At 37.8% G+C, this 27,667-nt stretch overlaps 1 protein-coding gene across 2 annotated transcripts; it reads left to right on the top strand.

Moving 5' to 3' along the window:
* Positions 1-27,667, top strand: psme4b (proteasome activator subunit 4b). Of its 2 annotated transcripts, XM_063003014.1 has the most exons (46): positions 1-333; positions 3,424-3,564; positions 3,659-3,775; positions 4,248-4,301; positions 7,146-7,190; positions 7,557-7,706; positions 7,941-8,004; positions 8,160-8,234; positions 8,314-8,436; positions 8,547-8,639; positions 9,948-10,213; positions 10,862-11,048; positions 11,608-11,697; positions 11,780-11,844; positions 11,996-12,146; positions 12,842-12,940; positions 13,013-13,082; positions 13,176-13,243; positions 14,044-14,259; positions 14,569-14,726; positions 14,910-15,005; positions 15,363-15,418; positions 15,529-15,585; positions 15,912-15,967; positions 16,058-16,156; positions 16,271-16,333; positions 16,421-16,516; positions 16,610-16,741; positions 17,275-17,484; positions 17,614-17,750; positions 17,879-17,932; positions 18,029-18,158; positions 19,440-19,521; positions 19,664-19,817; positions 19,917-19,983; positions 20,843-20,968; positions 21,110-21,262; positions 21,360-21,464; positions 21,573-21,664; positions 22,504-22,635; positions 22,802-23,096; positions 23,527-23,655; positions 23,767-23,922; positions 23,999-24,161; positions 25,297-25,430; positions 25,523-27,667. In XM_063003014.1, exons 1-46 carry the CDS (start codon positions 137-139, stop codon positions 25,655-25,657), a joined length of 5,538 nt encoding a protein of 1,845 aa, XP_062859084.1. In that variant the 5' UTR covers positions 1-136; the 3' UTR covers positions 25,658-27,667. The 2 variants fall into 2 exon arrangements, with proteins under 2 accessions (XP_062859084.1, XP_062859085.1); XM_063003015.1 differs by lacking the exon at positions 4,248-4,301.

Below are 27,667 nucleotides of genomic sequence, written 5' to 3'. Positions count from 1 at the left end.
GCTCATGTGCTTGTGTTTTCTGTTCGAATAAATCCTGAATGACAGACCGGAAAGAAGGGCTTTATCAATAAACCAAACTTGTAAAGGACTAAGAGAGATAACTACACTAAGAAAGATATTTTGGGGGATTCGTAATATGAAAAAAGAGCAGACCGAACATTTAGATCTTGTCGTCCAGAAAGACATTGTCTATAATAAACTCCTTCCTTATGCAGAGAAACTAGACGATGAATCTAATGACATTTTGGCCAAAATCAAAGGCAACTTGTCTCGAGCTGTTCAGCTTAGGGAGTTATGGCCCGGAGTTTTGTTTTGGACAAGAAAGCTCTCAACGTAAGTATGACGCGTTTACATTAACACTTACATTATCTAGTATTGCAATACAGTTAATACGAAAACATTACCGTACATAATATATAACATAGAGACTGTTCAAGAGAATACTTTGCTTCTAGTTAGCATGCTAAGTCCGCTTAGCAAGCTGCTAGTCAGCGTCTCCTGAGTCACTGGCTACGTCCTTTTTCGAATACTACCGTACTTAATAGTATGCAAACAATAGTAACGACTGCATCGGTTGTGTACTCATTTGACATACTACTTAGTAGAGTAGTATGCGATTAAGAAAACAACTACTCAGTGGCTGCTGATAGTGCTAGCAGTAGTTTGGTTAGCAAGACTGAAGTTAAAAATTGCTAAACAGAATATTTAAATAAGTTTTAAACACAAAATACAGTTAGCAAGTTGTGTAGCTTTAGTTGATAGGCATGCGGGTTGATACCAAAAGCTGTTTAAACTTGATGAAGATAAGTCGGCATAGCACTGTATTTTGTAGTTTATGTGCATTTTTTATAATGTGTGTGTTTAAAAAAACTACAAAATAAAATGCTATGCAATAAAAAATATCAACTTTCAGTGTTTGTAACGTTAAACAATTGCTGTAACTTAATGCAACTTGTATATGTTTTACATCCCAGTTCACACTATAATGTAAATCTTTATTTATATATCCTGTAGCTTGAATATTTTACTGTCAATGTGACTAAAATTATATATTCTTAGTGGTATCATATTCTGACTATTAGTATAGTAACTGTACTTAATACAAGTACATGAACACAAATAGCAACATAGACCAGTGCTGTTATCAGGAGAATTCATGTTGCTGTGATCCTCGAATTCAAAACCATTTACCACATCTATACATTAAGGTATGTTATTGTTAAAATGCCAGATCCAGGGCCAGATCATTATGGCAGGTGACTGGGGGGGAAGTATTTTCAAAACAGCAATAGCTTCTCACAGGCAGCCTTGGTGAGAACCCACTGACAGTGGTCCAAGAAGGGACAGGCCAAAAATGGCTGGCAGGCTGTTGAGCCAAGACTCATTGATACCAGAGGACATGAAGGCTATGGTGTCCAACAAAAGGTGTGGACCAACAAAAGGCTACTGTGACTCAGATAGCAGATCATTTTAATAGTGGTGATGAGGTGAATGTCACAACACAGTGCATAAAACTCTTCTGTCTATGGAGCTGAGTAGTCCCAGGCAAAACTGCCCATGCTACCCCCTGTCCACCATTAAAAGTACTTACAGTCGGTGTGCAGGTATCTTAACTGGCCATCAGAGCAATGAAAGAAGCTTTACTGGTGCAACTTCCTGTTTTGTCTAATATCATGTGGACAGCAGGTGAGTGGGCATTGTTGTCCTGCAAATGGCACCAATGTGCACTGGATGACAATCCACCTCACAACATTGAAGGATCTGCTAGTAACATTCTGGTACCAGATATCAGAGGGCGAAGTTGGGTTACAACATGATAAAACCACTGGGAACTCAAAAACAACCCTAAATAAGCTTCAGCTGTGATGTGTTACGTAAGCAGCAACCAGAGATGTGTTAAGGTGTGTCGCAACTGTGATGAAAACTAAGCAGCTGTCTCAAAAGCTGGAGGAAATTTCCTTGAACATTTCTGGAGGTACCCTTAGCAGTATTGTCCAGCAGTTTCTGACTTATGGCACAGCAGCAGACCTGCCTGACCATAAGAAAAAATCACAATGTTTAGCAATTCTATCAGGAAAGAAAGAAAACCCCCTGTGTTACTGCAAAAGACTTAGAGGATGACCTGGTGATACAAATGTGTCAGTGACAACCATACAAAGATCACCTAACAACCAAAAACTTCATGGCCAGACTTCACAATGCACACCACTTTTGATCAGGAAGGCCAGAGGGAATTTGGATAGGCCTGCAGACTTCTGGGACACAATTCTATGTAGTTAATTAAGACTAGAAATGTTTGGCCATATGGAACAGCAGTTTGTTTGGTACAGAAAAGGCATGGCTTGTAACAGAAGAATTCTGTCCCCCATGGTCAAGCATGGAGATAGGTCAGTGATGATGTGAGTGTTCTTTGCTGCAGAAATCTGCAGTCCTGTCCATGTGACTGGTATCATGGACTCACAGAAATACCAAGGTATTTTGCAGAGGAATGTTGTGCCTTCTGTGGTGAAATTGAACCTTGGTGACAATTGGACTTTCCAAAATTACCAAAATTGCTGATTAGAGGTTATTAAGGCAAAGGTACTAGGGGGTGAATAATAATGCACATAGATATTTGTCAAGAGAACTAGGTGATTTTCATTTAAACTTATACAAAATATGTATTCAATACAATTCTGTACACACCACCATAATACCTGTCAAGGTGAGGGTGGGTTGAATATTTCTTATTATAGCTGTATAAGAATAGTGTGTGAATCCTGTGTTAAATTATCACTATTTAATGTACATTTGTATGCTAAACCTGGCAATGCTTTTTAATACTGCAGTTGTCCTAAATTGATGCCTGGGTTATTGATAATATAAAGTTAATTGACTCATTAAATAATTCCACTTCTTTAGGTTTGTTGGACATATGTTATTTTGAGTTGATGTTGGCTTACTTTAAAAGTGTTGGTAATAAAACAATTAAATTGCATTAGTACATTTTAGGAGAGCTGAGTTTTATCCAGTTCATACTGTGGTTATAGGTAACTCTGACAGGTGAAAAGGAGAGTATTCACCTGTTCACCAAATGTTTGCTAAATATACTGTTATTGACTCAAGAATGCATTATTTCAGATGTTTCTGAGACATTTCTGCTTTTGCTTGGGTGAAGCATGTAGGCCTACCTCCTACTTTATGCTGACATCTTGGGTTTAGAGAGTTAAAAAAAAAAAAAAGAATTACTTGGTTAGATACAGACTAACAGTAATCTGCATTCTTAATTTTATTGGTAAATGTTGAATTTTCTTAAGGTTTTGGCACAATACTGCCTTTATACAAATAGTGTTCCTCTTTAAGATCATATGTGATGTAAAATTGTGCTTAACCATCTCACTTTGATTCTCTCTATTAATCCTCTTGTATGTTTGACATGGGCAGGTACATTCGTATCAATGGGAGGAAGTTCAGTAAAGAAGACCATGTGCTCTTCGTTAAGCTCTTGTATGAGCTTGTCACCATCCCTAAGCTGGAAATCAGTATGATGCAAGGTTTTGCCAGGCTTCTCATCAACTTACTTAAGTATGCACTGTACAAATCAGCTTGTTGTAAAATTGACAAACTATAATCATAAAAGTTTCCATTTTGTTCATGAAACTAAACTTTTGAAATCTAGGAAAAAAGAGCTGCTTTCACAGGATGACTTGGAGTTACCTTGGAGGCCTTTGTATGAGCTTTATGAGAAGATCCTCTACTCTAAAACAGAGCATCTTGGTCTTAACTGGTTTCCAAAGTAGGTATTTTATGACTTCTCTCCTTGTTGACTATAAACAGTTCTGCAGTGGTTAACAAGTTAGCAGTCTTATACAAATAGAACTTACACAAATAGAAGATATAATCTGTGAGTTTTTCATGAATGTTCATCTCATTAAAATGTTTCTGTTTATTCTGAACACTCATAAGGGAGAGGTAGTGCTTAAAGTATTCTTAAATGAGTCTACTGGGCATAATTAAGTCATGGGGAGAAATAAGTTCAGAATGCTGTGCTGTATTTATGGAGGACAGGTCTGCTTTAATGCTCAGTTCTTGTCGGCTGGTTGATGTACTTTATGAGCTCACATTTTTAATTTTATCATATCACATTAGCTTAACACTTTGCACAGCTATGTTTAGAATGGCCCAGTAAATAATACTTGTTGTTTTAAGATATCAATTGTTAATGTGCTTGGTGTTAGCTTATGCATTTTTCCTTCTTTTACATTCAGTTATCGAGCAGAAGCCTCCCCTAAACAAAAAATTCTTAGTTTTGTGCACAAGCGGTAAGCATAGCCAGTGTTTTATTTATGTTGAATTGTACTTGTTTCAAGGGAAACATTGTGTTATTTGCATGCTTTGGAAATTAAACAAAAAAGCATTGACTGCTTATTTATGCAGCTCAAATTTTGGTTGTATTTGATCATATTCTTTGTAGACATCAAAAAGAAATACTGTCTACTAAAATAGTCCTTTTAATGCTGTACATCTCTTAGTGATCTTTTGACCCTGTTTACACCTACAACTGTATTACACACCTTGTATCTGCAGTACAGACTAATAAGATTTTACCCACATTCATTTACAATTATTAGTCAAATGTGTGTTTAGTGGGCACAGTGTTATAATGTGCTAGTGTACTGCTACTAAGGTTTTGGGCTCTCGACCAGCTGGGTTCTCGCATAAACACAAGGGAATAATGGAACAGGTTCCTTATTACTGCTGCAGTTAAGGCCTCTGCTGGCTGGTCGAAGCACATGCACAATAACCAGTTGATTCATTCTTCCTAGGCGAAACTACTCTCTTTGAAGAGTGATTGGCAACTATGTGTGTGTAAAAGGAGTGTGTGGTCGCTTGCGGCTCTCCTTTGTTAGGGTGAAGGTCTGCAGCAGTGAAGGAATTGTATATTACTAGATTGGGCAGAAAAGGGGAAAATGCAAAAAACCGAATACAAATGTCTTTGGTCAAAAATTAGCTGAATTTAAGATTACCTTATCAAATGTGAAAGATGCAAATTAGCCCAGAATGATTTATTGTGAATTTTGTGTGTTGTATGTTGTTTTTAGGTGTCCAACATTATAAATGGCACGTTTATTGGTATTGGTATATTTTTTATTTTCTTAGACTATGGTTTGTCATGACATTAAGTCAAGGACAAAATTTTTGTAAATAAATGTCTTTGATAAGAAGTGTATGAGAGTATTTTTTAAAGTGTTTAATGTAACCACATTTAAATCTCTTTTAAATGCGCATTTGATTGCATTTGCACATATTTTTGTTGATTATCTGGATATAGTGAAGATGCAAGAAATGTAAGTGTAAACGGGGTCTTTAACCACAAGTTAAATGTTTTTGGTTTTTTTCTGGACCAAATTAGCTTACTTTATTTTTCAAATGATCATAGGAAATTCAATTAAAAACTATTTCACCACATTAAATTAAGCAGAAAATCCTATATTTGTAATCTTTTTAAAAATCTTTTTTTTTCCACCCTACTCATTTTCCAAATCTAAATAACCCAATTTCTGTTTTTTTTTTGTTTTTTTTTACATTAAATATTTAGATAAATAATCACAGTCATGCTTTCAGAAAGCAATGGTTGTGTGTACTAATCTTTCTGTTGCAGCTGTGGCACTTTAAGCACTGCTTACACAATGCTGGTTATTCTAGCCCAGTCAATTCTTACTAGTTTTTCCTTGGGTGTCTGGTATCAGTAAGTGTTCTATTTTCAACCCTTATATTGCTGTCAAGAGGGTACTAAATGTGTCTGTTGTTGTTTATTGACTGGTAGATGAGGTTTGTGTTTGTCTTTCAGTCTTACTGACCATTTTAAAAAGTTTTAAGTTAAGCTGTCCAAAGTACAGTTTGTTGTTAATATACTAGGGTGATTTGCTCAGTTTTCTGTCATTAGAGAAGTTCAGTAGCAAAAATACATTGCTTGATTATTGTTTGAAGGTAGTAATGTTTACAATTATTATTATGCATGTAATGAGTATTATAACCATATAAAATGAAATGCTAAATGTACATATGCCCATACCAGCCACTTTATTTGGAATGCCAGTACATCTGCTTGCTCATGTAAATATACAATCAGCCAGTCATGTGGTTTCAGAAGAATGTATAACAGACACTAGTCAGAAGCTTTATATAATGTTTGATGCAGCATGTCCGATTCAAATCCTTAGAGCAGGCCTCCAAAGAGTAGGTTCCATGTCTGAGAGCAAAGGTAATATGTAGTTCCTAATAAAATGGCCAATGAGAGCATATTGGAAAACAAGAGCTTTAATAAAGGTTTCAAAAACAAATACCATAATATAGCTGCCATAACATGACATTTAGATGTAAGTAATTGAATTATCCCCAAGCATACATTAATGTTTAGATAAAAAATACTTGTAAATGGTCCTGTGACAAAGCAGAGATGCCCAGACCTAAAAAAAAAAAAAAAAAGATAAACCTGCAGTCAAAATAATATGGTCTGTTAAATTTTATTGGGCTCTTGACTGCTTTAATTTTATTTAATTGTGGGTAAAATTGCTTTTTTTTGTATTTGTTTAATGAAACATTAAAGCAAATCAAAGCAAAATAAGGTGAATCCGGTCATTTCTCATATCGGTGCATCAGGCAGCATGGTGTAAGAGAACAGCAGGCTGTATAATGTTAAATTAATAAAAGTTGAACAAAAAACATAGTACTTTATGATGTCAAGCATTTGAGATACAATTAAACATAAAGTGTGGTTGTTCTAGATGTACATGTATCAGTCTTGAGGGATTTAGCAAATGCTTAGAGATTCAGTGGAAGTGAGACCAGGAGACACTTTTCCCTATTGTAGGTCTGTTTAATGCATTTTTAAGAAAAAAAAAATCAACCACACAATTTGGCGTGTTGCACATGTGCTCTCATGCTCTTTATTTTTATTTTGGCAAGGTTTAACATAAATAAATTTAGACCTTAGACCGTTAACAAGCTTCAGGAGTGGGGTTTCTGCTTTGCACGGTGTCTAATAGCATCTTGTGTCTCTACTGCCAAGCACCTTAACAGTGATTTTAGTGTCTTTCTGTTTGCATTGCATTAATCCAGTTTTCTGTTACATTCTATCCCTGTTTCTCCTTCTCTCACTGTAGCTCTGTGGAGAATGTGCTGAAAACACTGGTGAAAAGTTGCAGACCGTAAGTACATTGCAAATTGTTTTCATACCTGTGTAGTTGTGGTGTCTTATATGACCTATGAACACTTGATATGTTTTCTAGGAAGGTGTTCATTGTGATAATCTGATTTCCTCTGTCTGTTGAAAGAGTGATGTAATCAGGTCATTGTGGTGTGAGCCTGTGCGTGGCTTTCACTATGAGCCGATTACAGCTCTCTAAGTCACTAGACACACTTCATTAAATTGTTAAGGGTTTCCCATAAACTTACAGTTCTGAACAAATTATTATGAAGCATGTTTGTTTGACTGGGTAGTTGTTTTTATTGTTTTTGTTCTGTTCATTTGTACATGTGCACACTATTTTTGTTTGTGTGCTTTTTAAATGTAGATATTTTCCTAAGTCCGCAACGCAGGAGATGTTGGATGAGTGGCGCCCATTGCTTTGTCCATTTGATGTCACCATGCAAAAAGCTATCAGTTACTTTGAACTCTTTCTGCCAACCATCATGCCTCCAGAGCTGCACCACAAAGGATTCAAGTAATACTCCTCTATTTCATCTTAGTGTTGTATTATGTTGATTCAATTTGTAGGCACATTGAATGTTTTTTTTAATAATTAAAGGCTTATTGTACATCAGTAATATGATTAATATGTTAATGGTTGAGTACTGTATATGCTCGTATTTAGTTAGTGTTTATTTATTGGTCATAAGAATTTGCCCAAAATGTTTTTTTCTAAACATTAATTTTGTAATTGTGTTTTTTTTTTTAGTTTATGGTTTGATGAAATGATGAGCTTGTGGGTCTCTGTACAAAACCTGCCTAGCTGGGAAGGAGTAAGTATTTGTTTTTGTGAATATTTAATAAAGCTTTTAAAATGTGCAGTTTATACTGCCATATGGGTTGCTTATCACTGTGTTTCTTTACTAATTGGGTTAAGGTCTATTTCTCATTTTAACTCGGCCACTTTTATATGTGTTTTCTGGTTTAGAATCTCGTAAACCTGTTTGCCAGATTGGCCAATGACAACATTGGCTACATCAACTGGGACCCCTATATTCCAAAGGTACTGAAGTAAATCTTTCAGTGATTTATTTATGTGTTATCGTTAAGGTTAGCTCTAACGCTTTATGGTTTGTTTTCAGATTTTCACCAGGATTTTGCGAAGCTTTAACTTGCCTGTTGGCACCAGTCAGATGATGGTTCCCAAGTACCTGACTAACTCTTATGACATTGGCCATGTTGTTCTTTGGATCTCTTCCATGTTGGTTAGTGTCTGGGTTTACATATGCTAACAGTTTGTCTGTTTTAAGAACATGTGTTTTTTTATTTTTTTTTTATTCTATTTTAATATCTGTTTTTTGTTCACTTGTTTAAGGGTGGTGCTCAGAACCAGGCCCAGAAGCAGCTTAATGGCCTTTTCAGCAGCATCGCCTCCTTTTACCACCCTTCAAACAATGGTCGTTGGCTGGTAAGGCATTTGAGCATACAATCAGCTTCAGGATTTATTTTGAAGAAGCTTTTAGAACAAAAGTTTTTACATTTGTCAGATCCATTGTATCTAAAAGGTTTATTCTGGTAAAATTAATGTTTTAAAGACTTGAAATATACCAGCCATGTCTTTTTTTTTTAGTGTCACTTAATGGTACATTGCCAAAGTGAGTCACTAGTCATTTACTTATGATTCAGTATTACCGACTCATTACAGAGCTGCCAGATTCTTTCAGAATTTGCCATAGTCCTGCTGAGGTTCCCGATTTAATATTTGCTTTTGCTTGATTGACCTATCTAGCTAAGGAATTAGTTGATGTAATGTGTGTGTTTTATGCAAACAGCTCCACTAATTCCAGTTCAGTCTTCACATCCAGTTGCAGATAGTGTCCTGGGATTTGTGTTTAATAGTATAGGCACTTCGAATTATGTAATATGTTTCCTCTTCAAATTTGCACTGTGCTGTATTTTGCTCAGTTGTGTCAATGTGTTCATCTCACTGTGTATTGTCCAAGGCACATCTACATGTATATTTATATAAGAGAGAGTGCAGTGCCCTGTGATGAATTTGATTTTTTTGCCTTGTTAGTAGGTTCTGGATGTACTGCGACCCTGATTAGTATAAAGCAATATTTAAAGATAAATAAGTTATTAGATCTTTTTTTTTAACCATATCTTTAAAAGCCTTGTTTGAAGATCCACATAAAAAAAATCACAAGAACATGCCAAAAACACGCCAGCTTCTTTGTCAGTTTACCACTTTCCCATCTTCATTCCAGAACTTTTACTCCTGTGTACTGTCAGCTGACTGTTTACTTTCTCTAGACAGCAGTGCACATGACCTGGACAGATGGTCCTCTGGCACAGTGCAGCTGCCTACAGCACATAACAGTGTAACAAGAAGACTTCTCTTTTTCACAAACATTAATATGCAGTGTTCACAAGCTAACACTTGAATACACACACATTTTTCATACAGAAACTGTGTCCAGTCAAGTGGAGACACACCTAAAAGATAATTAAAGAAAACAGGAACACCTGACCACAATGTGCAGTGATTTTTTTGAAATCCACAACACACAGTGTGCAAAAATATGGGGTCTGAATACTTTCTAAATATACTGTATATTTGTTGCTAGTTGTCCACCAAAAATGCATGAACAAACAGAAGTGTGGTACATTTTGGTAGGACATTAAAAGTCACCAGTCTTCCTAACGAGACAATTTTTTATTACCTTTGTTCATTTTAATGGTCTTTAATCATGTGACTTTGATAATGTGTGTACAGGTAAAGCTGATGAAGTTGCTGCAGCGTTTACCAGCAAGCGTTGTGCGACGGCTGCATCGCGAGCGCTACAAGAAGCCCTGTTGGATTACGGCAATCCCCGATAGCCACCGTCTCACTGATGACAATATTACAGAGTTTGTGGAGAGCATGAAGCAGCCAGTACTGTTGGCCATGTTCAGTAAAACGGGCAGCATGGATGCTGCACAAGCACTGCAGAATCTGGCTTTGATGAGACCAGAACTGGTCATACCTCCTGTGCTGGAAAAGTAAGTGCCTCACACACATCTGTATCAGGGTAACTACTAGCCTGAGCACCTGGAAAAAGTATAGGATGGTCTGTTTGGGGTTATGTAGTAAACCAACAGACAACAGTATTTTCTACAATTTATTAGCCTTTCTATAGTTTTTAGATCATTAACATTTACAGCATTTAGCAATTGAGGGTTGAGTGCTTTGCTCATGGACCCAAAAGTGGCAATTTGGCAGTGGTCAGACTTAAAAAAGTGACTTTCTGATTACTAGTTCAGTACCTTAACCACTGAGCTGACACTGTTAACACTATTATCTAAGCAGTAAATTACTTTTATTATTTATATTAATTTCTTATTCTACAGGACCTAAATATGTGTTAAAATAAGTATAACAGTAGCGTTAATTAGTAGACTCATGGTGTCATTTTGGGTGTCATACATTGGGTGTAACTGCAGTTTCTGTGCATTCAGTCCATAAGATTACACAAACATATGATAGCAGTGTTTTGTCAATTGGCAATGTACGATCTGTGCAACCCTGCATGTTTTTATTTAATAATCCATCATCTCATAAAATAATTTATAATGGTCAAGAAATTCATCTGTAAAGAAAAAGCTGATTAGTACGGACTGTGATGTATATGTGTGCTTTACCCTCTGCAGGACATACCCTGCCATGGAGACCCTAACTGAACCACATCAGCTGACGGCTACTCTGAGCTGTATGATTGGTGTGGCTCGCAGTCTGCTTAGCGGTGGCCGCCACTACCCAGAGGGCTCAGCCCACGTGCTGCCCCTGCTCATGAGGGCCCTACCTGGTGTCGACCCCAATGACTTCAGCAAGTGCATGGTGTGTCTTTAGTTTCTAAAAATAACTTGTACACAGAACCTTCATGTCACTCTTTGACAGTAAACATCAAAACAGCTTGTACTTTAGTCAGCAGCTAAACACTCACTGAGTTCCTCTCACAGACGTCACAGCTGCTGACTCTGTGTGACTCAGATGTGTTTCTTTCAAAGGGATTTTTAATCACATGGAGGTCTGTTACAGGAACTGACCTTTTACTAAAAAAATTTAAGCACTCTTAATTAATTATCATATTAAAGTAATGGGATTATGAAAGGGGGATTATGAAAGGGGGATTATGGGTTTGAAGGGCTTTGACACGACATACCTGTAACATTACCTCTGCTTTGATTCCATTGATTTGACAAATGTGTTTGTAGTAACTTGTTTGCAGTGTAATTAGGAAAGGAAGGTGACCATACTAAATATGTTAATAAATGAATAAAGCTGTGAAAAATATGTGATTAATACTATTTTAGTAATTTATGATACAGTAAATGAAATAAATATTTATGGTAAATACCCAGACTCCACCATTTCCAAAATTGTTTGTTATTTTTAGATAACGTTCCAGTTTATTGCTACCTTTACCACCCTTGTGCCTTTGGTGGACTGCTCCTCTGCCCTTCATGAGCGGAATGACCTGACAGAGGTAAGATTAATTGTGGGTAGATTGTTTTCTCATCTACATAAACACCTTAAAATTGTTATAAAAGTCTTTTTTTCTTGACTAGATGGAGAGAGAGCTGTGTTCTGCCTCGGCTGAGTTTGAGGACTTTGTCTTGCAGTTTATGGACAGGTAATTAATCAATTACCTGAGTTTTATGAATATTTGATTCAGTTATTAAAGTGAATCCTTTGTTTTTTTTTGTATTTATATAAAGAACTTTTTCAATTGCCGATGTTTCCCAGGGTATTATTCTTAGACTTTTGATGTTTTGTATGTGCAGGTGCTTTGCACTGATTGATAGCAGCACTCTGGAACAGACTCGAGAGGAGACTGAGACAGAGAAGATGACTCACCTGGAGAGCCTGGTGGAGCTGGGCCTGTCCTCCACATTCAGCACCATCCTAACTCAGTGTTCTATAGACATTTTTAAGGTTGGCGCTCCTCCTCCAATCACTGTTTTTTAACCTAGACTTTGTAACCTTGGTTTATGCTTCATTAGAAGTGCCTCAGAAGGCCCCTCAATGTTGGATGTTGACTTAGAATACTGGCACAGTGTTTTGCCTCAAACATGATTATCCATGCTTTTAATTTGAAGTTCCACCTAAACTTTTGCACACTGGCTGTGACTTTTTGACAACTACCTTGTCCCTGCCCATCTGAAGAGCTCATTTGACTAAAGGCTTTGGAAGACCACTTAAATGAAAGCATAAACCAGGCTTTAGTAAACAATAATTTAGCACAAATGAGCATTTCATGCAAATCTTTTTCATGAGTTAGAACAAGTTTGGTTTTGTAAATGTGCTTCATTGGTATTGCATTGCTGGATGATCTAATAGAAGCTTGTAGTTTCAGTGCAGCATTGTGCACGCTGCATTTCTAAATAACTACACTGTCGCTTTAAACTGTGTTTAGTTGTTAAGTAATCTGAAAGATATCTTAGGCATGCATTTTTCACAACACCAAGCTGAACGATGTAAGCTTCTCTTATATGCCACAATGCCAAACTAAAGAAGCAAACTGGGCACTAAACAGTTTTGGCTGATCAAATGATGTTAATGCAATTTGTAAATAAACTGGTTTCCATTTTCACTGAGCCTTTGTCTTTTCTGTTTGTAAAATTGAACAGGTGGCACTTGAGAAGGTCTATAACTTTGCAACCAGCAACATTTTTGAGACAAGAGTGGCAGGTCGAATGGTAGCAGACATGTGCAGAGCAGCAGCTAAGGTACGAGAATTCACCTACTGAATAGAAACATGGTTGTGTACTGTAGAAGTTGAACTCACTTGTCTCTTACAGTGTCACCCTGCTGAGGCCCTCAGACTGTTTGTGCCCCGCTGCTGCAATGCCATCACTCACTTAACTGCCAGTATGTATCCTGAAAGATCAGATGTTTTTGTCTCGATTTGTATGTGTGAAGGAGCTGCTATTCTAAACATAAGGTTTTTTTTGTATTGTTCAGATGAAGATGTTTTGAATGATGATGAGCTGGACAAGGAGCTGCTGTGGAACCTCCAGCTGCTTTCTGAGGTAAAATGTAATTGACACTAAGTAATTGAAGGTTGAGCACACAAGTTCTAGCCTGTAAAAATAAAGATCCTCTGCAATAACTGTCATCTTTTTAGTGTCACAGAAGTAGTTTAATTATACAAAATAATAATAAGTTCAATTTATATAGCACCTTTTACAAACCCAAGTTCAATTATGGGAAAGAAAAACAACAAATCTTCGACTTTGAGGAAGAACGGTAGTGAGCAGTAAAATAAGTTTTTAACTACACTTAAAAAAAGATTTGGTAGAGCAGTCACAAAGAGTTTGTAGAAAAGGGTTCCAAAGTTTTGCAACAGTAGTACTAAAAGACTACTTGTCTTTTACTACTCCCAAGTCTTGGATGTGGGAATGACAGAATTTTAGTGCCAAAAGATCTGAGAGAGCGAAACAAAAAGGACAGTAGCAACAGAGGAGCATACTAAGGTATATAAAGGCAAGACCATGAAAGTATAGTTTGTACTTGATACAAGAGGATATTGGTAACCAGTAAAGCTGATAGAGGATAAAGCTGATGTGTGCAAAGCACTTGGTAAAAGTGAGGACTCACTTGGTAAACGTGGCTGCTGAATTTCTAAATGAACCGAAACTGGCTGAGCAGTTATAAGGGAGACTTTTAAAAAGAAAGTTTTGATAATCCAAGCGGAAAAAAGCAATTCTCCAATATTTTGGAATCAGACACACAAGTTGGAGTATGTGAGGGTATTACTTGTGATTAATCATTTTCACCAATGCAAGTTTAACTGAAGATGCTATGTCTAAAATCCTCCTTTTTTATTAAGGTGACACGTGTGGATGGAGAGAAGCTGTTGACATACCGAACACAGCTGGTGCAGATTCTGCAGCTGACCTTGCGGCTGCGCTGTAAGCAGGGCTACAGTCTGGCCTGCAACCTACTGCATCATATCTTGCGCTCTATGGCTCTCACCTACCCCACTGACTACTGCAGCGTGCCTGGTGGTTTTAACAGACCACTAAACGAGTACCTACCCATTAAGGTACCATTGATGTCATAATACGTAAAGGTTCAATTTATGTTGCATTTTTCTGAACTGTAGTGGTAGCTCAGTGGTTTAGAGTCAATCTGACTATTATTCACTGTTTAAAGGACTGTGCTCCCTCAGTATGCTTTGGCTGTGGTAGGATTAGGGACAGTATCATTGTAGGAAGAAGCTAATGTTTTAAGTACCTGCCACCTCCAGCTTCAAAAATGTTTGTATGGATGATACTTATGACATCACTATTGTTATTGTTTTATTAATGAAGCTGTGCCATTCCTTATCTGAAATCTTTGTCTGTCTGCATAGGACTGGGGGCGTCCAGGTGACCTGTGGAATCTGCAGATCCAATGGCACGTGCCTAGTACAGAGGAGAAAGCCTTTGTCTTCTACATACTGGACCTTGTACTCCATCCAGAACTGCAACGACTGCAGAGATATTCCCAGGGCGAGCAGAACATGAGCAGGTCAGAGGCCATTGGTCAAAGAAGCTTAGCATGCTCATATTTAAACACTGAAATGAACATAGTTGTGTAGAAACACACAAAGCATATAAGCTGTTTTTTTTCCTGATAGTAGACTAGTAAATCTATTATCCTCAATTGTTTTAAATGTATTCGAGCTTTTTTTTTTTTTTTTTTTACATACAGGGATGATGTTCTGCAGAGCCTATCCATTGTGCAGCACTGCTTGCTGGGAGCTGGTGGCATGTTGCCCCCTCTGAATGGACCACCTGTCACTGGCCTGTAAGGTTTTTATGTTATATTATTGTGCTCTAAAGATGTATGCACTACGTAGAATGAAAAAAAAATGTTTTCTTGGTAATTATTAATTTGGAACACTGCCATCACATGATGTGCTGCTGCAGTTACCATTGCTTTGCAGCTAGTTTTACTGCACTACAACTTTGAACAGGTTATACTTGACTCAGATTGCCACTTATTTAAAGCACCTCTAATGAGAGAATTTTTTATATCTCATAGTTAGACGCGATGCACAGACAGAAAATGAATTCCTACGGTATCAAAGAACTCTGAGCTGCTGAATTTGACTTAAAACATTTCATGTGAATCCAGACTAATACTATTTCTTTGCCTTCACAGCGTTAACGGTATGGTTAGTCTGGAGGAGACAAAGCTCTTTGTTGGTGTTGATTATGGTAAAGCATAATAATACTTCTTAATGTTATATGCTTGTTAAGACCTTTTTATTAAGTATTAAGGTTTTTATGCATGTCAGTTTGTGATTATACTGATCATATTTGCACAGATGAATCTAGAGAGAACTACAGAGAGGTCATCTGTAAAGTCATGAGACAGCTGCTGCGTAAGTGCTGAATCTACTCATTCAAAACTCTGATACAAACTCTAAAAAAGTTATAACAAATCATGGGCACAATGCAAGTACTTATATCATTAGGTGCTTTTAGTCAATTATGAACTAAACAAGACAAACTTTCTGGGTGCCTCAATAAAATATTTTATTGGTGTCTTCTCACATTATAAAAAGTGGATTTCATAGCAGTTGTCAGTAAAGCTGGTAAAGGATTTTTAAAATAAATGTGTAAATCTGTTAAATAATCAAATATTAGTCGCATCCCTAATAGCTGCCTCTCTATGCCACTAAATAACATAATGCTTTTCTCTGTTTAGATTATATCCTGGAACACTCTGAGGATGACACCAAGTCTCTCTTTGCCATCATCAAGGTTATATATAAATTTTATTTATTAATAACCTGTTGTATACACACAGGCAAAAGTTTTCATTTAGCCTAATTTTTTACATTTTCCCTTCAGATCCTCAACGATCTTATGCATTTTAAAGGCTCTCACAAGCATGAGTTTGACTCTCGCTGGAAGAGCTTCACTCTAGTGAAAAAATCCATGGAGAACAGAGTAAGTAACTGACCATTTTGTGTATCTGGAAAGCTACCTTTTTATTTTGGGATAAGTACTTATTTGCTCTAGAATCAATAAAATTTAAGCTGTTTTATGGTGTTTGTGTTGTAGCTCCATGGGAAAAAGCAGCACATTCGAGCCCTTCTCATTGACCGAGTACTTCTGCAACATGAGGTAATGATAAAATCTAATTTAATAATTGATTCTTATGTCATAGGTTTGTAGTTAATGTAAGATTAACACATTATTTTTCATTTGGAGATGCGGAAACTGCTAGTGGAGGGCTGTGAATACAAAGCAGTTCACCAAGATCTGCTCAGAGACCTTCTGCGCCTGTCCACCAGCACCTACAGTCAGGTGTGTTGCAGTTTAACTAAGAATTATAGATGACAGATGTGATAGATAGCTTTTGCTAAGATACCAGTTCTGAAATGTTCTGCTTACCACCAGGTGCGCAGTAAAGCTCAGAGTGTTCTGTTCAATGCTCTGGGAACATACAACTTCTGCTGTCGAGACATCACTCCTCGAGTGCTGGAGCTGCTGGAACCCACTCGGACTGATGTCACTCAACAACAGTTTAAGGTTTGTATTTCTTTAAGATAATTGCTCTAACTGTGGTTTGATGAAGTCTCAGAGTGTTGGAAATGGCTCTGTAACTTTTATATCAGTAAATATAATATAAATATATCAATATATAAGACCCTGTCAAAGTAATATATTTTAATATGTTTATTTAATCTAATAGAGACCTTTTAGCCTACTTTACAATCATGAAAATATATCAATTGAATTATATTTGGATTTAACAAGGCTAGTAGTAAATAAGGCTGCATGTGTCTTGTCTATTTAAAGCCAGTAATCAATTTAATTATGTTGATTGGTAGCTTAAGTTTAAAATATGGAACAGTGTGGAAAAACAATCAAATATAGAGTAATAATAAAAAAAATTGGGCACTACAAAATTTTTGTCTATCAGAGTCCACCGCTGGCTGGCCAGCATCTCGCACACATCCACACACTGGCCTAGGATTTGTTGAATCTGTTAAATGTTACATAACATTTAAATGAAAATTTTGTTGTGTAACTATGTAGCATTTGTTTTTCTACTTCTTCAGGGTGCTCTTTACTGTCTCCTGGGTAGTCATGGTGGTGTTTGTCTTGCAAACCTGCATGACTGGGACTGCATTGCTCTGACATGGCCTGCTATGGTGCGTTCAGGCCTCAGCCCTGCCATGTCCCTAGAGAAACCTTCCATCGTCAGACTTTTTGATGACCTTGCAGATAAAATACATCGCCAGTATGAGACCATCGGCATTGACTTTACTGTAAGCAGCTTTGTTTCACCTGTTCCTAAAATAAACAATAAGCTTGTAACAATGTTGTGGGCAGCTTTGTGTTTGGCATTGCACTTCACATCGAAGTGTAGCTTAAAGAAATTGTGGCTGGATTTGCAGGTACCCGAGAGCGCTCTGGAACTGGGCCGCAAGATCACAGAGTCAGGCAGACCTGCTGCTTTCATGGGCTCTCCCTCAGAACAGGAGCTGCAGCAGGGACTTGCCCTGGAACAAACCAAATATTTGAATGCTGTCCAGTAAGTACTCTTTACATGCACTGCAAATTGATTGTGCATTGCAAAGTATGAATTACAATACTGGTTGACTTTTCTGTAGTGGCTTTACTATGTGCTTACTGAATTCCATTACTGTTTATTCTCTGTAGGAAATATGAGAAACTGGTTCATGAATTGTTAGACTGGCTTGATAACAGAGACCTGTATGTTCCATACTTTATTTATAACCATATACATATATAATATTTATCTGGATACGTTCACATCATGACTTATGTATAATTGTTTTTTCCTTTAAGACCATGGAAGTTTGAGCACATGGCTATTGGCTTTCTGTCTTTGCTGCTAAGAGATGACCATCCCCTCCCTCCCCGGGCAGTGCACTTCTTTGTGCAAAGTCTTAATCATGATGCACTCGTTGTGCGCAAGGTACATATCAACCTACCTCAAAGTATTATCATAACAAGTCCTGTGTTGTCAGGTATTGTGATATGTCCTAACGTACCATAATAAAAAATTTTACCATTGTTTTGATATTCTAACATATTTAGGTTTGCTAACAAAATGCCAGAAAAAACAGCCATGTGCACAAAAAATAAGATTCATCTGAACTAATTTTGTTATAGAAGGACCAATATAGTTCACAAATATGTACATTATTCTTTAAAAAACAATCTGTAACTGAACTTGTTGCAGTGTGTACATTAGACGCATTATTTTTAGTTAAACACTTCCTTACATGTCCACACAGTCCCTAATGACATAGTCCTTCTCTACATGCACTGCACTCACTCACATCTTTATTTACCCAACAAAGGAATGTTTTTTAAGCAAAGCTAAAATATAAATGATATATAAAGTTTTTTTTTATACAATTAATAAAAAAACCTTTTTGATGAAAGTTTGACTTTGTAAAATCCTAACTTCCTAAAAAGACCTTAATTGTCCTTCTATCTGAATTATTTCTTCTGAATCCTGAACAGACAGTGCAATGAATTTTATAGCCAAATGCTGCTGTTCAGAAAGGCTTACACTATGATAAAAGTGTAAATGGACAAACACACAAACAAATTGTTAACCATGATTATATGTGTGACATTTCTAAATTGTGACTGCTACAGGTTTAAAATAAAGCAATAAGCCACGAGAGGCCGTACGTTACTGTGATTTTAGCACGGGGATGACGTTTTTGGCAAGACGCGAAGCGGAGTGCCTAAAACTTCGTTCCCCGTGCTAAAATCATAACAGTAACGTACGGTCTCGAGTGGCTTATTGCTTTTATAAAACGGCGGTAAACATAAAATACAATAAATACAACAATATTTAATTCATAAATGTATTTATTGTGGATAAATTTACAATAAAGCATTCTTCCGCGATGGCAGGTAGTTCCTTAAAAGTGTTGCTAGGCAACATGAAGGCGAAAATAACATTAACTTTCTCTATTCAGTGGCGTATTAATATGGAATGATGTGAGGTGGTCATAGGTGTGCGTTTATCGGGGATTTTACAACGGCTTCGAACGCGGCTCAGCCAATCAGATTTTAGGACCGGAACTATCAGTTTTATAATAAACTTTTGGGGTGTTGGAACTAATTGATCTGTTTGATCCTGGATAGTAAGGGGTGTAAGATGGGTATAGTATGATTTATGGATCGACCTTTATTTTTACAAATAATTTAACATAATCCCTTTCATGATTTTGTGTAGGTGTCAATCTCTGCTGTAGCAGGAATTCTTAAGCAGCTGAAGAGGCCACGAACAAAAGTAGTAGTTACACCCAGTGACATCAGTGAGTGACATCATTTTGCTTTTGTTGACCAGCTTTGCTGCCATACAGAAAATGCAGATGAATAATCCTCATGTCTAGGAGTTGGTCTATCCGCTCTAGGTTAGTTTAGCACTGGACTAATTGTGGGAGTGTTTTGGTGTAGGTGGGGTAATGGAACCAGAAGGACTAGTAGCAGGAGACCGACCAGAAAATGACTGGCTTCAATACCATGGTGACAGCTTGCCTCAAACTCAGCAAGACTGGAACAACCTCCGCTTTGTGGAAAAGACCCATTGGGGTTACTATTGCTGGCCAAAGTATGCACACCTCAGCATCTGTATCTTACTTTACCCAGAAATGCAGATACTCTGCAGTTCAGCTTAAACTTTTCCCTTTTTATGCTGTTTTTTCTATAGGAAGCTGATGTTGTATTCTCCTCTGGAGGAGCAGCCAAAAGACCTCACGCCTGAAGAGATGAATGAGGTACACACAGTGTGATTAGATCCTGTCTAATAAAACATTAGTAAGACTGACTGCTCAGTCTGAGTAAAAACCTTCTTGTAGACCAGGTAGACATCCAAAATAGATCAAACCAATTGTGGCCAATCCAAATAAAATTTCTGTTTGGTGATCTAAGAGTCGTGTGTTCAATTACGAAGCCATCTACATAATCTTGTAAGATGAGGAATGTATAAAACTTTGAAAAGTATTATTATTTACTTATAAAATCATTGCATAAAATCTGTTTTTTTATTTTTTAAATGATTATTTTTTAATTGTATTGTAAGAAACTTAATAATAATTGCTAGGTTAGATGGGGTGGGATAGAGATCAGATAATACATATAAAATCCTGCAGAATGGGACCTTGGGTGGCACAGCATTCGATTACACTAGTGACCACCTCTCAGATCCAGGTTCAAATCTCAGCAGTACTGTTGTCTACACAAACATGATTGGCTATGCTTGGGGAAAGGGCTAACTGAAGCCCTGTGATGGATTGGTGTCCTGTCCAGGGTATTCCTTTCTGGCACCCAAGTTTTTCCTGGTTTCTGCCGCAACCTTGACCAGGATAAAGCGGTTAACTTAAAACAGTGATGAAGAACATGTCCGTTTGTTTTAAGTATTTTAAGTAATTTTTAATTAGTATTAAATTTAGTAGTAATGCTTACTACTAAATTGATGTAGAAAAACTTAACTCGATCAAAATACTAAGATCTATGAGTATACTCTAAACAACATATAAAAAAAGGCACTCGGGTGTCACAGTGGTAAATTATTCACTTTCTCTTTAATTGGAATTGATTTTACCTAAACAAATTTTTTCTTTCTTTGTTTTGCAGAGCGAACGCATTATCTATGACCGTTTCTCAGATCCCGTGTTCATCAAACAGCTCATTGAGTTCTTGTCACTTGAGGACCGCAAGGGCAAAGATAAATTTAACCCACGTCGCTTCTGCCTCTTTAAGGTATGAGCTAGGACTGATTTGCAAACACTTTCTCTATTTACAGTTGGATGATGTTAAATGTTTCAGTCATGTTAGTAAGTTTGTCAGCTTAAACACTTACTGCTCTCTAAGAAACGTTATTCATTTCTCTTGCTTGAACAGGGTCTTTTCAGAAACTACAATGATGCCTTCCTGCCTGTGCTCAAGCCCCACATGGAGCAATTGACCAGTGACTCCCACGAAAGCACACAGCGCTGCGTGGCTGAGATCATTGCTGGATTAGTGAGAGGCAGCAAGCACTGGAGCTTCACACAGGTGATCATAACTACCAAGCTCAAGGACAGAAATAAAACACTGTAAAAGCATTTCCTTTGTCATTTAATTTCTTTCTTTACATCTTTCCCTTATCCAGATGGAGTCTTTGTGGCAATTCCTGATACCTTTGATGCGAAGAGCATTATCTAACATTACAGTAGAAACCTACACTGATTGGGGGACATGTGTCGCTACTGCCTGTGTATGTTTTGCTTTCTCCTGCTCTATATTTTGGGGTGATGGGACTCCTATAATCTAGGTTTTTCTAAATAGTGTTTAAGTGAATTGAAACTGTAATGTGGCTTTGTAGGAGAGCAGAGATCCCCGGAAGCTTCACTGGCTGCTGGAGATGCTGATGGAATGTCCTCTTAGTGGAGAAGGGGGATCATTTGTGGATGCCTGGTTAGAAAGTTTTCCATTTAAAAACGATGTCATGGAATCTGGGATATGCGTAAACATTTCTTTGTATTGTGTGCCCTTAATTATCCCTCGATTATCTTCTGTTTACGTCATGTAAAAAATGTGTCTCATTGGTGGCGCTTTGAACTTTGCCCCAGTTTGTTGCTGACCTGTTCAATCAGATTGAACCCGGCTTTCTTTTCACCTGCCAAAGGTGGAGGCTCACAGAGAGCTATATTACATATAAAGAGTTTCTTGACACACTGCTGATTGGGAATCATCCATCCTACAAGCAGGCACCTTGATCGGCCAGCAGAGGCTGTACTTGCAGCAGCAGTTACGGGCCCCTTCAATTTCTCTTCCTTAGGCACAGCCAGTTGTGTCTGTTGGATGCCCTGCCAGATTGATAGCACAGCTGAGATTCAATCTTGAGGTCTCAGTAATGGTGGGCTAGCTTATTACAAAGGTACATCACCCGATTGCCCATACTCCCAAGACTTTTTAAGCATTTTGTCTTAAATTTAAATAAAGTATAAGAAGTCAGGAAGCACAGGATTCCTAGTATAAGTATTTGGGCCAGCAGTAAAATGCCTAAAATGCTGTATCAGTATTGGTTCAGGTATTAACGGACAGAAAGAAACAAGGAAGAAACTGAAATGGCTTCAGCCCTAGAAATAGATGTAATTTAATTAAAGGTATTATTATTAGTAGTAGTAGTAATAATGATAATATTTATAACCTACATAGCCAGCTAATTAGCCTATACAATATAATGCTGAGGCAGAAATCTGAGGCAGATTTTTCACATCAAAATGTTGTCTTTTTGTTTGTCCCATCTGCAGTCATCTATATGTGCTGCAAGGCGGTCTGGCTCAGCAGGAGTGGAGGGTGGCAGAGCTGTTGCACAGGTTGCTCTCCTACTTGGAGCCCAAACTTACTCAGGTGTACAAGAATGTACGAGAGCGCATCGGCAGGTGAGAGAGCTGTGTTGGTCATTTATATGTTTGCACATTACATGATGCATATGTGAATTCTGGTAGCCATAAATTCTGGAAAAGTCCAAATAATTGGTTTTTTTTTTTTGTTTTAAACAATGTTGTATAAAACGGTGTGTAACATCTATCACTACTGTCCCTGCAGCGTGTTGACGTACATTTTCATGATTGATGTCACTCTGCCAAACACAATGCCTACCAAATCCCCTCACATCACAGACTTCACAGAAAGGATTATGGCTCGACTAAAGCCTCTGCTAGAGGGAGAAGAGGAAATCCAGAACCATGTAGTGGAGGAGAATGGAGTGGGTGAGCAGGATGAAAGAACGCAGGCCATCAAACTATTTAAAACAGTGTTGAAGTGGTTGATGGCCAGTGCTGGTCGCACCTTTACCACTCCAGTACTCCAGCAGCTCCAGCTACTTCCTCTGTTATTTAAGGTCAGTCTTGTACAGACTTATTTGGTTTCGGTTTGTCTCACTTTGTCCACATACAGCAAATTGTACATTTGTGCTGTATCTACCTTGTACCTACAATCAGTGCGTGTCTATAGGTGGACTAGCTGTAGCCTATCTGTTACTATACAGTGCATAAACCCTCTCACCCTTAACTTATGGTAGGTAATTTAACACATAATGTGCAGTTTGGGCCTCTTACTTAAAAAGACTATTTAACAATTAACTATTTAACTGAGCTTTGGCTTTTAATTAAAAAAATGCTTCCCTAGTTGAAACAGTGCTGTCCTCTATATGTTAATACTGACATTTTGAGTGGTCCATGATTTTAAACAATTAAATTACTGTAGTAGTATGAACAGAACTTGTTTGCCTTGGTTTAGTGTTCTTTTAATGTGTGTGTGTGTGCATATAGATTGCTCCAGTGGAGAATGATGACAGCTATGATGAGCTGAAGAGGGATGCAAAGACCTGCCTGTCTCTCATGTCTCAGGGACTTCTCTATCCAGAACAGATCCCTTTAGTCCTTAAAGTGCTCAGTGAAGTGAGTGTACATGTAGTTAATGGATTTCTAGTGCATGTTTTTGTAGTGGTCAGTTTTAAGCTCCTAGTAGTTATACACATTATAAGTGTGTGTGTGTGTGTGTGTGAATAGATTGCAGGAAGCAGCTCGTGGCACGCTCGCTACTCTGTGCTCACCTATCTGCAGATCATGGTCTTCTATAACCTGTTCACCATACTGAGCAACGAACAGTCAGTTCAGGATGTGCGAGCGCTGGTCATCAGACTACTGGAAGATGAGCAGCTAGAGGTTCTGCCTGATTATTCTTCTGTTATCTGTTGACATTTTGTAACTTCATTTACTCATTGCATTTCCTTTTTCTCAGGTGAGGGAAATGGCTGCCACCACACTAAGCGGGTTCCTGCAGTGTAACTTTTTGACCATGGACATCTCGATGCAGACTCATTTTGAAGCTCTATGCAAAACCAGACTGCCTAAGAAAAGAAAGAGAGATCTGGGTTCTGTTGTGGACACCATACCCTCAGTCGGTAAAGCGCTTTTTGATGGTACTCTTATCAAGAGTTTGGAGTCAGTATTATAGTATTCATTGTCTTCTTGTAACTGATCGTACTTTACTATACATAATGTGTAGACTTAATACTTAGGCTGCGTCCGAAATCGCATACTTCCATACTGAACAGTACGTTAAAGCAGTACGCGAGAGCAGGTAGTGTGTCCGAATACTTAGTATTCATTAAGCAGTACGTGAAAAGTTCCCAGATGGTATACTGCATGGGCAGCCATTTTCAAATATGCAAACAATGCATTGATAATCTATCCCATAATTCAACTGGAGCTGCAAAGGCTTTCGCAGCGAAGAAGAAAGATGGTGGAAAGCAGAGTAAGACAAAAAATATAAATGTTATGATTAAGTACAACCCTGAATAACATTATCAGTAGCATTGTGGAGAACGACAATTAATTTTGTCTGATTTTAAAATTGTTAGAACTGTGGCGATGTGACATCATGCATCACGTGACATCGGTATGATGGGGAATGTAGTGCATACGAGGTTGCGTGCATATTTGCGTACTGCTTTACCAGCCGAGCAGTGCACACTGCCTCCAATTTAGTACATACTGTTTAAGTCTGCGATTTTGGATGCAGCCTTAGTCTTAATCCTTAGCAGCACCCTCTTATAGCTGGCTTTCTAAAAGGAAAAGCATTTTCTTTAGCATTAGCCCAATTATTTATCATGCCAAAAAAGCTGCATAAGCTGCAGGTTAAAAAGATACTTGACGTTCCTCTGTAGAAGCACTAATAGCTGCGCTGTGAAAAAAAGTAATGGAAGAAAAGCAAAAGTGACTTAAAGTTACAATATTTTTAAGAGTATTGCTGATGTTTTAGCTTTGTCTTTATTGCTACTGTGCCTTTACAGTAACAGTATAAAAAACTAACATTAACATTCTAGCTAGCAACATTTTTAGCCTTAGTTGTTAGCATGTATGTTCTGGTTCCAGTATTCTACAATATAACAATTGTGTAAGCACTGCATAAAACATCTAAATAAATCAATCTAGTAATTTACAGTTGTCTAGCAAAAGTGTTCTCACAGTGTTAAACCACTTAAACTGTGTGTGTAATGTGCTTGTCTATCCATTAAATACATTCTGTGTGTCCAGATTTGGTAAGGCGCCATGCCGGAGTTCTGGGTCTCGGTGCTTGCATTCTGTCCAGCCCTTACGATGTGCCCACCTGGATGCCTCAGCTACTCATGGACCTCAGTGCCCACCTCAATGACACACAACCCATCGAGGTAGGCTAGCTTAGAGTCTCTCCCCTGCCTTGTTTTTCCTGAAGCTGTCACGTTTACTTAGTAACATCGATTGTCTGTTTGTAATTTTTTAGATGACGGTAAAGAAGACCTTGTCACATTTCCGCCGAACTCATCACGACAACTGGCTGGAGCATAAGCAGCAGTTTACAGACGATCAGCTAGTGGTCCTGACCGACCTACTCGTGTCACCCTGCTATTATGCCTAGACAGGTGAAAGGGATCTTTTGGAAGCTTTTATTTGAACTTCTCTGTGGATGTGGCTACATCGTATAGAGGGCTTTAGGCAAGGAAAAGCAGACTGAAGCAATAACTTGAATTTTTTTTTTTTTTGGGGGGTGGGGGCCTGATTTGAGTGTACGTATTAGTATGTATGTATTTATCCCTCGTTTTGCATTTTTACTATACTTAATATTTAAGGTTTACCAGTGCAGGTATGAATGGCCTGCAGTCTGTAATTATTGTACAGTTTTCTTTTTGTCTTTTCCTGTCTGTGAGGACATGTGATATGAGTTTAAGGACAAGGACAGACTCTTTGTAGATCTGATCCATTAACTTCATCAAGTTCTTCTCTCAGCCATTCACTTTACACAAATTCTTAAGGTTTGGCTTTTAACCGATGAGTTCAGAACAGGTTCAGGTCAGAGCCAAAATGCTTTTACAGATTTTTTTTGGGTGCATGCATGTTATCAGCACTCAACTTAAGATTAGTTCATGAGGCGTGTGTTCCCATGACTACTGCTGCACCACTCGAGAGCTCAGTGTGTATAAAATAGTAACACCACCATTGGTAGTATTCTAATTAGTAGATTTTTACATCTGAAGTTCCCATGTAAGTGGGCTTGCAACTAAAGTACGCTAGCACACTATTGTTGAGATCCAGGCATCAAGTCGGTCAGGCCAAAACAGCCTAGCCGATGGGAGGTGCACTTGTTAATGCTGGTCCCAAACCCAGAAAAAACAAGCAGTCGCTTCAGTAAGAGTATTCGATGTAAAAACTGCCAAGTCTGGTATGCAGATTAAACCAGCTGTAGTGACCCATAAACAGAACATTAGCCAAAACAAATGAAGAAAAAATAAGAAATAATGTAATATTTCCACCCTGGTTAGGCATTAGCAGAGCCTCTCATCCCCTTCATGTGTGCTTTAAGGCGGATGTAGTGACACTTGCCAATTATAGAAAAGTATTGGATGTTCCCTGGTAATCCACTAATGATATGTATGTTCTTATTTGATTTTTTTTTTTGTAGACTCTAGACAATATTTTTTTAAAAACCTTTTCACTTTTCTGCATCATTTTACCTCTCATATACAGTTATTGTATTTATCAGAATGATTTTGAGAGCTTGTACCGGTTTTACCAAGCTATTACGTTTACTTTGTGATGCAAATTAATATCATTTCAATACTTACCTGATAAATTAATAAAACATTTCTGAAGAAGTTTTTGGAGAGATCTTAAGAACCTCCAGTAAATGCCGTTGTTAAATCAAGACTGCATAACAGACATACCAGTTTGCGTTAAAGGTATGTGTTTAATAACTAGTAAGTGCGGACAGTCTGATGAGAATCGGATAAACGGCTGTTGCACAGTTTTCAGCTCACATGCCACAAGTTTTTGTTTGTTTAGTTTTGGGTATTTATCTTTGTGTATGTATACTTTACATATACATTAAAAAGAATGGTTTGACTAATATAAAGTAATAAACCAGTCAGGAGTGAGTGGCTGTGTGTGTGAGTGGCTGTGTGTGTGAGTGGCTGTGTGTGTGAGTGGCTGTGTGTGTGAGTGGCTGTGTGTGTGAGTGTGAGAGACAGACAGAGAGAGAGAAACATAATTACATGCATGTGCATGCTGGCAGGTGTGGGTGTGTGCGCGCATGATCATACTTTGATAGTTATTTTATGTGGCTTGTGACTGAAAAACCTTGCAACATTCTTTACACCCACCACATTTCTGAACCACCCTATATGCCAAGCCAGGCAGATTGAAATTAGTAGTGCCCTCTGAGGCCCAACCATAAAGCTTCAGAGTTTCCCTTTTAACCCCAGCTGGAAGAGACCTAGAGAGTTTTGTTCTGCATTGTGGAAAGATCATAACAGAACCACTGTGTAGCTTAGTGCCAAAACTGCAGTGATTTTTTTCTTCTCTATTTTTTTAGATGTACCGTTTGCTTGTTTTACCCAAGAAAAAGCCAATAAATGTTTTTAACAAACAGAAA

Source organism: Trichomycterus rosablanca, chromosome 10 (assembly GCF_030014385.1).
Source record: "Trichomycterus rosablanca isolate fTriRos1 chromosome 10, fTriRos1.hap1, whole genome shotgun sequence".
Classification (NCBI taxonomy): Eukaryota; Metazoa; Chordata; class Actinopteri; order Siluriformes; family Trichomycteridae; genus Trichomycterus; species Trichomycterus rosablanca.
Note: the sequence above shows the minus strand (reverse complement) of the source record. Positions and strands in the feature narration are given on the sequence as shown.